Source organism: Aspergillus undulatus (genome assembly GCF_047715775.1).
Source record: "Aspergillus undulatus strain CBS 261.88 unplaced genomic scaffold BDV17scaffold_51, whole genome shotgun sequence".
Taxonomy (NCBI): Eukaryota; Fungi; Ascomycota; class Eurotiomycetes; order Eurotiales; family Aspergillaceae; genus Aspergillus; species Aspergillus undulatus.
In genome coordinates this window covers 24,393-34,954 of record NW_027396655.1, presented here as the reverse complement: position 1 = coordinate 34,954, position 10,562 = coordinate 24,393, and the positions used below count along the sequence as shown (strand labels likewise).

The window sequence follows — 10,562 nt, the reverse complement described above, 5'->3', positions numbered from 1 at the left end:
TGCCATGTTTTTTTGTTTTGTCGATTCTTGTTTAGTTTGGATTGCTTTGGAATCCATTCTTTTGATGCAGACATCCTCGCAGAGATAGCCCGTACCAAATCGTAGGCCCGGGGGGAAGGGAGAAGAGCGGGTCAGCCGAGCTCGGGGCGCATGCAAGTAAGCTAGACCAGCCTCTGGACCGTTTCGAGACAAAGTTAGCGACTAGGGAGCAAGCGGCAAACTAGGCCAGGCTCAAGCGAGCAGTGTCGCTCATACTCGAAATATTCCCTAAGCACTGTAGAATGGTGTCACACCAACTGTGAAGGCGCAATCGAGTACTACAACCTTCTCTTAGTTCCACCCCCATCGATGCTTCATACCGCTGGCGGCTCATCCTTTGACCATGGCTCATTCTGAGAAAACAGAAAATTGATTGAACAGTGCATCAAAACAGGAAGAGGCATGATAAGCAACTCATATGACTATTTCCCGCTGTCCTAGTTAAGTTCTTCTATCAGTGGTTTAACTTCTTACTCCTCAGGTGGATAAACAACAATCCGATCCAAGTCCGCCCCCTTGTAGTCCCATCCGTTGTAAAGACCTCCGACGGTGATGGTGTTATGTCTGCCCTTCTCCAGCGTCAACTGCAAGGGCGTCGAGAGGATGATGCCCTTGTGGGTGTCGCGCTGGTAGAGGGTTTCAACGTTCTCGGTGTTACCGTTCACCACGACACTGCTGATTCGACGCAGTTGCCATTCGCCGCCGATGCGGTCGGGTGTACCTCCGGCTGGTCCTATTAGCTTTGTTCCGAGTCAGAAGGAGTGAGATGCTTACGTTGGTCTCCGAAGCCCATGTCGTCGGTGTCTGAGACAGTTAGCTAGTAACGCATAGAGAGGGTGTTCGACGTACTCTGGTAGTAGAAGGAAACCCATTGTGGCTTGCCGGTACCTTCAATGCCCTCGAAGGTTACGGTGCTGTCGTTGCCGTAGATCCCGGTCAGAATCACTCCATCCGTACCAAAATTGGCTTCCTGAAGGTAGGCATCGCCAGCGGTGATGGCATCACTGCCCGGGTATGTTTTTCCCTTCACAGCGTGATATTCACCGGTTTTTCTAAAGTCGTTAACATCTCTACCTATGTGGCATATGGGAACTTACACATCCAGATCATAGATGTCGTACCACTTCACCTCCAAGCTCTTCTTCCTCTCGTCAATCTCCAGTGGGAGCCAGATGTACCTACTCTCCCATAAGGAGTTGGAGTCCCATTGATCACCAATGTATAGATAGGTTGTTTTCTTCGACCCGTCGATGCGGATAGAGAATCCCGATTGCGAGTTGAAGGTACGAGTGTTGAGCGGCGAGACAATGAAAGGCTGAGACCATGGGCCACTGAGGTCATCGGCGCGGAAGGCAACCACATCTATTACGGTCAGTAATAATTCCGCAAAATGTATCATGACACATACTGTTCGGCCGGTACCCGGTTTTGTGGCTCATCAACGCCCAGTAGCTGTGGTCTGTTTGAATAATGGTAGGGGCTTCAAGATCGAACTTTGGGAAACGGTATACCACGTCTTCCAATGCAGTGATGTTGGTGTTGAATCTAGTCAAGTAGACGTCGCGGCCCTCTAAGCGATCGCCGTTGGAATATAAAGCGTAGGACCTGCCGTCCTTCCGGTCGTTGAAAAGACCAAAGTCCTGGGACCAGTTGCCGAGAGGCGCGACAGCGTCGACGAACTCGTATGGGCCTGCGACGGTATCGGACACGGCCAAACCTTGGAGGAGCCAGCCATAAGTCGAGTTATCCGCATGCCACCACATCTGTTTCTCTTAGCGTGGTCACCGCTTGCATTAGGATGAGCATACGTGGTACTGCCCGGTTTCTTCACTGAAGACAACCTTTGGGCGCTGGATGATGTGTTCGGTGGAAATGTACGGGTGGCCTTCGATCGGCTCTAAACAAGGAGAACATCAGTTCAGCTAGCCTCTCGATGAACTACAAACGGTACCGTACCAAGTGCCAACCCGTGCGATTCCCAAGTCCCTAGGTCATCAGAGCTGTATACTGAGATACCGCCACCCTCTTCCTGCCCCTCAATCTTATATTCACCGAAGAGCCAGAATTTCGAAGAGTCCTGGTCGAACCAAATGCTACCGGCGTGGGCATTGACAAGGTTTCCCTCCGTGTCTTGCCATCGGCCACCGGGAACGATATACTTGGCCTGGGCAGCGGAGGCCAGCAGAGCGGCGGAAACCGCTTGAAGGATCTTCATTTTGAGAGACAACTGGCGATCAATGGCATTGCAACGAAGCCTTGACAGGGTACCGACCGGCCCTTATACTATGGGGAACCAAGCTCAGGGACCAGAAAAGAAAAACAGAAGATGTCATGATCGGCGACAGCTACCCCGAGGATGCGGGGGCAAATGAAGCTCTCCGCAGTTTCTCCGAAAGAGCTCTTGTTCGAGGCTTGGGGGTTCTCACGCGCCTATCGCTTGCACAGTGGGTGTCGATCATTGCCTGACTCTTGCGTCATGCAGGAATTTCTCCGTGCCTAGCCCGGTGGTGTACAGATGGAGTACAAAGGCATCGGTCGATTGAGACGTCGCCAGGATAGTGCAATAAGGCGCAGTTTGCTTGGGGAGTAGATTCGGGCAATTGGCAGCGAGCACGGTGTCTTTATTGTGAGCCTCAGGCAGAAGATAACATTACATAAGCGCGATTTCCGCAGCAGCAGTCAGCTGACTTCACTGCATCTCATTCGACAACTGCCTCGAGTCTGGACTCTTCACGTCAACGACACTGATCCTCAATCCCCAAAGAACATGGTCGAGTCATTCGATATCTACTCTCTACGAGCTACGCATCAGAAAAGGCGCAACGCGAGTTGTGGTCAGTTAGCAACATCCTGATGGTTCTTGTTCTACTGGATCTATGATCGCCCATCCTCATCGCTCGCTTTAGCTAAACCTCAGCGACCTCTTTCTCCTGCAAACGCAAGTCCAGGGCGCGGACATCCCGGTTGCCTTCCCTTTTCTCCTTTCGGACTGTCATGAAGGTAATCCCCATCGTCCAGATAGCGAGAGCAATTGAGCAACCGATCATTGCCCACATACCCTTGGTGAAACGCGGCGCCATGTCTGCGGAATAGAAAATGATACTCCACCAAGCATTCACCGCGTTACTCCCCATGTTCATGCTCGCAATGACAACCGATCGGAGTCGCTCATCCTGATACCTCATTACGTCGTTGCACCATGCGAAGAATGTCGCCTGACACGCGTACACCGCTCCAGCCCAATAATAGGCTCCGAATACGGTCGGCGTTGAGTCAAAGTAGGCGAGAATCATTGCTGATGTGATGATGCCTGTTATGGCGATGAAGTACCCGACTAGATATCGCTTTCCTCCCATAAAGTCTGTCAATGTCGCCCAGAACAGCGTTGATATTATCCCAACTGCGGGAACACCAGTGGGATAGTTATTCAACTGCGAAACAGTGTACGAATTGATCGGATGGGACTGCATGTACAACGCAAGGAGGGCATTCGTGGAAAACGACTCGGTCTCACCGGCGATAATCCACAGCATCACGAACGCGTACCAGTACCACGTGGTAAAGACTTTCTTGAGGAAGGACCAATTTAGGGGAACCTTGACGGCGCCAGACTCCGGGATACGAGCTATTGCCATTGCTTTCTCCTCGGCGGTCAGGTACCTCGCTTTCGTCGTGGTGGGGGTGTCGGGGAAAACCAGGTAGCCGTAGATGGCGATGGGGATTGTTATTACGCCGTCAATCTACGTAGTACTGCATTAGCATTTGCCCAGGAAATTCGGGAGGCAACCTACAATAAACAACCACCGCCAACCGGAGAGGCCGTGCATTCCGTCCATGGACGAATGGATGCCTGTTTGGATGAACCCTCCAAACATTGTTCCCGCGAGCCCGCTCGCCGTGAATATCCCGCTGCGCTTGCCCAGTTCCTTCTCTGTATACCAGGACCCCAGGATATAGTGCGTACCGACAAACGTACTCGACTCCGCAAGACCAAGGAAAAAGCGGATCGCCATGATACCTTGAGGGTTGGCTACCGCTGCGGTTATCATCGTCAGCCCTCCCCAGATAATCATGACCGCCGGGAAGAACAGCCGTGGGGGAATAAAAGTCAGGGCAAGGTTGGACGGCAGCTGGCCCACGATGTAGCCCACCGTGAACACGGTGTTGATCTGGTTCAGTTCGTTCCCCTCGAAGCTGAGCTCCTCCCGCATCCCAGACACGTAGGCATTGTTCAGGTTTGTCCGGTCAAGGTAATTGACAAAGTAGCACAGGCAACAGAATGAGAGGATGAACAGATCAAGCTTGCGCAGCAGTTTGGCCTCCCCGAGCACACTCTCGTGGCCTTTGATGTAGGAGGCGAATTTACCGAACATGGTGAATCTGGGGTTAGGTATTCATGACTAACAGAAAACCAGTCTCTTTATACTTGGAGGCATCCCGTCTATGTCGCAGTGACTCCTTATCGCGCCCAGAGTTGGAGTCAGTCTCCTTGGGAACTGATATCGGTCCTTTGGCCGAGGATAACACGTCTGCCAAGACAGCAATCAATGCGAACCAGACCCTTGACAGATACCCCAGTCTCCAACTCTCTCCAACTCTTTGATGGTATCTGATAACCTCGGTGCTTTTGGCCAATGGTGTCCATGGTCTCTAGTTGGCACGTTGAATGTAGATCGTGGTGGACGGCCCTTATCCGGTTTGTCGGCACAGCCAGTCAAACCCCGCCTCCCCCTCACCAGCATACAAAAGCCGAGCCCGTGCTTATCTGCTATCTGCGATGCTTTGCATAGACAATCATATAGCTGCAATTATGGCCTGGGAATCTATCGCCAAGAAAAAGCGCCAAGCGCTCAAGGAGTCCATTCCAGCCGAATGGGTGATTCCCCCTACTATCTTTCCTCCTGAAGACCAGCTGGATGTCACAACTTTCCCGCAACGATCGGGCTTTTTTACCGATCGTGAGCTCGAAATTACTTCAACCCCCGCACAGTCAATCCTTAAACATGTGTCATCTGCTTCATGGACGGCCGAGGAGGTAGCCAAGGCGTTCTGCAAGGCCGCAGCTGCAGCTCAGCAACTGGTAAGCTTATTTTAGCCTATTTGACGCCGGAATAACCAAACATGCAGACAAACTGCCTGTCAGAAATCTTCTTCGACAGGGCAATTGCCCAAGCCGAGGAACTAGACGCCTACTTCAAAGAGACGGGAAAGACTAAAGGGCCATTTCATGGCCTTCCCATTTCGATCAAAGACAACTTCAACTTCATTGGATATGACTCGACTGTTGGGTTTGCATCGCTTGTCAATGACCCTGCTACCCATAACAGCACCATGGTCGACCTCCTTCTTGACGCGGGCGCCGTGCTCTACTGTAAGACCAATGTTCCCACAGCCATGATGATTGCGGAGTCGGTGAACAATGTCTTTGGGAGAACGATGAATCCTAGGAATCGAAATCTTACTTCTGGTGGCTCGTCTGGTGGTGAATCAGCCCTCATCGCCTTCGGTGGGAGTCGAATAGGCATTGGCACAGATATTGGTAAGCTCTGGCACGTCTACCATATCAGAACGCCATACTGATCCGTTGCAGGTGGTTCACTCCGTATCCCCGCCGCCTGCACAGGCATCTTCACAATCCGCCCCTCCTTCGGGCGCTTCCCTAACTTCCAGACGCGATCTGGCCTCGCAGGCCAGGAAGCCGTCAACAGCGTCAACGGGCCCATGGCAAAGACGCTTGAGGAGATTGTGCTATGGGCTAGTACGGTCGTTGGGCAGCAGCCTTGGCTCAAGGACCCCAAATGCTTGCCTATTCCCTGGCGGCCCGTCGAGATCAGGAAACCACTCAAGATTGGTGTCCTCTACAATGATGGACTAGTCACACCTACTCCGCCTGTTGCCCGTGCACTTGAGGAGACTGTCAAGAAACTGAAAGCTGTCGGGCACGAGCTTGTGACCTGGGCCCCAACCGAGCACAAAGGGCTTTTGAATCTACTCTCGCAAATGTTCGTCGCAGACGGCGGAAAATCCGTGCGGAAGCTCCTCGAACCAACCGGGGAGCCCTTCCGTCCGGAAATGGCCATGTACAGTGAGGCAAAAGAGCTCGGGGTGCATGAAATGTGGCAGGTACATTTGGAGCGGAATGCCCTCTGCAAGTCTTACCTCGATAGATGGAATGAGGCTGGAATTGATGCGGTGCTTTGTACGTCATCTGGCCGTTTGTCTGACTTGCATACTCATTAACCCCGGTCAGGTCCCGCAACACCATACAGCACCGTCGAGCACGGCAAATTTGCCTACGTAGGGTACACCGGTGTCTTTAACGTGCTTGACTATCCGGCCGTCTCATTCCCGTGCGGTCTCAAGGCTGATAAGAGTCTTGACGCGCGATATGCCAACCATCAACCATTTAGCGACGTTGATGCCGGGATTCGGAATGATTGTAAGTCTACTTTTTAGGCTTCCTCCGTGACTCGAGTACTAACGGCATTTAGACTCGGCCGACGCTGTTCACGGTATGCCAATCAATTTACAGCTTGTTGGACGGAGACTCGAAGACGAGAGCGCGTTGGCTATGGTTGATGTGATTTTGAAGGCTCTTGCGCCTACGGATGGAACGAAATAGTCAATGGGGTCTGCCTTATCTGGCCTGTTCGGTTGTGCAATGTACATAGACGGTTTTATGCATAGATTGTGCAAGGAATATATGTGCTAAGTCACTATGAACGTACATAATCTGCCCACCGGCAACGCCGTTATAAACAAGCGCCCTTTGACGAGTCCTTCATGAGTATACTGATCAACTGTACCAAAGACGCGCTTTAGAGGCTCTTTAGAGTCTGGGCTCTTTTGTACCTCTAGAATCTGCGTCATTTGTTTGGAACCTTCAGACAAGGACTATACTACGCATTTCGCTGCTATAATAGGCGATGTGTTTATCACTAGCTTTTTTTTTTTTTTTTTTTTTTTGAATCATAACTCCATAAGTCAGCAGATTTTCTTACTACTGGGTACGAGACGTAAGATTTTCTCCACGTATAATAGGTTGGCGGCTGTTGCGATGTTGACCGATGGCCATGTCCGATATATATTGCGCGAATGAATGGGCTCTAGGTTCCTTGGACGGAGGCTGGCGTGCCTGATCGCAGGTTTAGTTCCTGGGCTCATGAGCCTCAAATTTGCTTGTGAGATTTGAGATGAGCATAGTAACTACTTTGCGAAAGCGACAAGCAACAATCATGATGCTGGCGGCTGAACGTTGGGATCGGAGGTAGTGGTGTTGACAGCGGAGACATCATAAGGGCACAATTACTAATCAGCATTGAGCGTGGTGCTGCATAATATGAGATCATGTGACCGCTTAAAACAGGCAAGCGCGCTGCGCGGCGGGGTCTCAACTCGACACCCCAACCGAAGATTAGCCGGCAAAACAAACTTGAACAGCCACAATTTTTGGCTTCTTGACTTCTTGATTTCTGCATCTCGATGCTTGATTGGAACCTACTCAGCGAATTAGCTCGATGATGGCGCCCGGCGTGGCGGCGACCGGGCGAACCGCTTTCGATGCGGACAACGGGCCGATAGCCTCGACTGTTTGGGACTACCCGTTTGTGCCGCCTGAGACCAGACTGTCGCTGTGTACAATCGACTTCGATTCGGTTATTTTGCGTTATCTGGGTCCTGGCTGCCACGATTGATCCGAGACATTGCGATGGCTATAACTTGCCTGCGTCCCGAGTCCCTGACCCCGTCCTTACGGCTCAAGTCGCGTGAGATACAACACAATGGGATCGATGGACACTGACGACTACTCATGGACGGAAGTCAGTCCTAGCCGCTGGGAACGCGATATTGATGAGGTCGAGCAATTTTATACCTCGCTTGCGAAGACATACGAAGGGACCGGACGCTGCTGCTTCGCTATCACGGGGTACATATCCTTCTCGGTGCAAGGGACGGAGAACGTGGCCGAAGACGCCCTACGGAAGGCTTGGCTGAGACTGCGCTATGAGAACCCGACGGTTGCGTCTCGTGTTGAGTACAGTGAACAGAATCAGCGATGCAGGAAGGTCTACGAGATGATATCGAGCCCGGAATTGCAAAATGAATGGCTGGATAAGACTTTCCGAGTTGTTCGTACAAGAGCCTCCGGTCTTCAGTGGTGCAACTCCGACCCACCAGTTCCTGAACTTCCGACGTTATTCATGATTAAACGCCCAAGTCCGCAGAGGGGATTGGTCATCGCAGATTTGGTCCTTCGCGCTCGACCCGACGTAGTCGATGGCGTTGGGACTTTGATGCTTTTCAACAACCTCTTTACCCTTGCAGCAAATGCACTCCAGCAATCAGATGCCTACCCTCTGCCAGTGTTCGGTAATGAGTGTACGCGGCTCAGCCCGCCGTTCCGTGTGGCCGCCGGTGTCCCACCAACCTTGACGAAGAAGCAGCAAATCAGCCTGGAAAAGGCCGTGTCCTGGAACGCCGCCCTCAAGAAGGGCGTTGAAATTGCCGGATTCCCGGGTCGGAAAAGTGCGACACAGCCAGGGAAGCATCAACGGGTGGCCATCACACTGTCCACTGAGTCAACATGTCGGCTTTTGAAAGCTTGTAAAGCCCTGGGCTTGAGCGCCACACATGCTTATCATACTGCCATCGGTATTGTGCTGCGAGATATTCAGGAAAGAGGTCCGCGACCTCGTACAGTGCGATACGTCAACTACAGTCTTCTCAATGAACGAAGTCAGTGTGAGGAGCCATACAACACCCCAGCGCACGCAGCATCGGTGTACCACTCGGTCTCTGGTGAGTGCCTTGCCGTCGATCTGACCATTCCAGCTGCGTCTATCGGGGCGCCCCATAAGCTTCTCGACTACAGCGTGCCACGGCGAAAGGAGTATATGAAGGTCGCGAATGCTGTGCGTCGCTTCGACCTGCAGAACCGCAACGACAAACAGCGGACGGCCATGGTACCGTCATACTGGGGTATGATCACGCCTTCTTACCCAGCCGACAATGAGACACCGCCGGTGCCAGTACCGTATAACAAACCCTCGGTGTCGTTGTCAGATCTCGGAGCAGTTGACAGCATTATATCACCGACGCACGGTGCGTTCAATCTGGATAACCCCTGGGTGACACGAGAGCATCTCGTGACAGGACTGGCGTTATATATGGGTACCTGGGACGGACGACTTACGCTGAGTGCAACGTACAACGATGCGTGGCATTCTCGAAACGAGGCACTGGCGTTCTTAGATCGGTGCAACGTGGTTGCCATCCAAGCACTTGGGGCTTGATGCAAAATTCTGGATTCGAAACGACGCGGAGGTAATGATTCTTTCTTACTGTCTTTCATTGGTTGGGAATGGCTATAAACTTAATAGAGGGGTGTTGCTTCGCGAGCCATGTCCATAGACTGCAATATTACGGGCCTCACTGCCAGCGCATGCATTTAGCATGAAGACCTCCACTGGCTCATGACCAAACTTGTCGAGTTAAAACGCCCATCGCCGCTAACTCCCTGTTCCTTAGTGCGGCTGAAGTGGGCCGTGGGGCAATGTTGCCATAATCTGGGGATCTTGTCTCACGGCCACGGGTGACGGGGCAGATAGTACCCAGGTAGATGCCGACAACCGAACCATGTCCAGCTGTTCGTTCCCTAAGTACTGGCCCCAGGAAGAGTTTACGGCACGAGCAAAACTGCGATTATCCTAATGTTGACCGAAAGACAAACTTTGCAAGATCGGCATGACAGTAAGCCACTGTGGGTACGGTGGACCTGGGATCGACTCCGGGGCCCACCTGCCGGATACGCTGATTTCATCTCGTGAAGTATATCGTTTTTCATTATGTACAGTCTTTTCTTGAGCAGCTGATCCATCGTACCTAGCCCGCTCTCGACACATGAGCGACGGCCATTTCGCTCTCCTCCTGCTCCTCAATGTATGAACACTTCGTGAGCTCCAGCATCCATGCGTTCCTGTTCCTAAAGATCGTCAGTCATAACTCAACCCAAGAGCAAGACATACATACGACGCTTAGGCAGTATCCATATTACACCAAGGGGCCGCATCACCAGCGGGCCAAACACAGAGCCCAGCACCACAGTCGGCGGACAATTGCCATCGAGAACCGTTGCAGACGGCTACGGCGCCAAAGTCCTCAGTGCAGTCGTAGCCTGAACCCTCGCAGGCAGCCCCAATTGTTGCCTTGGCGAGAGCAGAGCCCGAGAGGGAGAAAGCAGTTAGAAGGGTGAGGAGGTGGGTGAGTTGCATTTTGGTGGTTGGATTGGACTTGAATGTGAGGATTGTGAGGGAGGTTGAACTGAAAGATGAAGGTGCTCTGTAGGGTGACGAGGAAGATTATATAGCTTTCTACCGTCTGATCTGGTTGGTGGCTTACGGACCAACTGCGAATCAGAGCCTCATTGTATCTAGACTACTCAAGCCGTGGTGGTTCCTGGTGGCCATTGCCGTGTGGATCTGTGGATAACTTCAGTTCGCCATACCCACATCAACATTTGGACG

General features: G+C 52.1%; 5 protein-coding genes across 5 annotated transcripts; 2 read left to right on the top strand and 3 right to left on the bottom strand.

The window, feature by feature from the left end:
- Nucleotides 1-439: 439 nt before the first annotated feature.
- On the bottom strand, nucleotides 440-2,590 carry BDV17DRAFT_271460 (putative beta-glucanase). Its single transcript, XM_073758796.1, has 7 exons — nucleotides 1,996-2,590; nucleotides 1,848-1,936; nucleotides 1,448-1,802; nucleotides 1,137-1,401; nucleotides 889-1,091; nucleotides 814-843; nucleotides 440-766 (listed from the first exon to the last, which is right to left on the bottom strand). Exons 1-7 carry the CDS (start codon nucleotides 2,252-2,254, stop codon nucleotides 510-512), a joined length of 1,458 nt encoding a protein of 485 aa, XP_073612472.1. The 5' UTR covers nucleotides 2,255-2,590; the 3' UTR covers nucleotides 440-509.
- Nucleotides 2,591-2,932: 342 nt separating this feature from the next.
- On the bottom strand, nucleotides 2,933-4,526 carry BDV17DRAFT_179475 (major facilitator superfamily domain-containing protein). Its single transcript, XM_073754917.1, has 2 exons — nucleotides 3,831-4,526; nucleotides 2,933-3,779 (listed from the first exon to the last, which is right to left on the bottom strand). The coding sequence occupies exons 1-2, from the start codon at nucleotides 4,410-4,412 to the stop codon at nucleotides 2,946-2,948; spliced, it is 1,416 nt and encodes a 471-aa protein (XP_073612471.1). The 5' UTR covers nucleotides 4,413-4,526; the 3' UTR covers nucleotides 2,933-2,945.
- Nucleotides 4,527-4,849: 323 nt separating this feature from the next.
- BDV17DRAFT_283777 (amidase signature domain-containing protein) lies at nucleotides 4,850-6,661 on the top strand (the record flags this gene model as incomplete). Its single annotated transcript, XM_073760415.1, has 5 exons — nucleotides 4,850-5,119; nucleotides 5,167-5,578; nucleotides 5,630-6,238; nucleotides 6,290-6,478; nucleotides 6,531-6,661. The coding sequence occupies 5 exons, from the start codon at nucleotides 4,850-4,852 to the stop codon at nucleotides 6,659-6,661; spliced, it is 1,611 nt and encodes a 536-aa protein (XP_073612470.1).
- A 1,025-nt stretch (nucleotides 6,662-7,686) lies between these two features.
- Nucleotides 7,687-9,539, top strand: BDV17DRAFT_179454 (uncharacterized protein). Its single transcript, XM_073754916.1, has one exon. The coding sequence runs from the start codon at nucleotides 7,821-7,823 to the stop codon at nucleotides 9,330-9,332; it is 1,512 nt and encodes a 503-aa protein (XP_073612469.1). The 5' UTR covers nucleotides 7,687-7,820; the 3' UTR covers nucleotides 9,333-9,539.
- Nucleotides 9,540-9,921: 382 nt separating this feature from the next.
- BDV17DRAFT_294217 (uncharacterized protein) lies at nucleotides 9,922-10,310 on the bottom strand (the record flags this gene model as incomplete). Its single annotated transcript, XM_073762789.1, has 2 exons — nucleotides 9,922-10,021; nucleotides 10,096-10,310. The coding sequence occupies 2 exons, from the start codon at nucleotides 10,308-10,310 to the stop codon at nucleotides 9,922-9,924; spliced, it is 315 nt and encodes a 104-aa protein (XP_073612468.1).
- Between the last annotated feature and the right edge of the window lie 252 nt (nucleotides 10,311-10,562).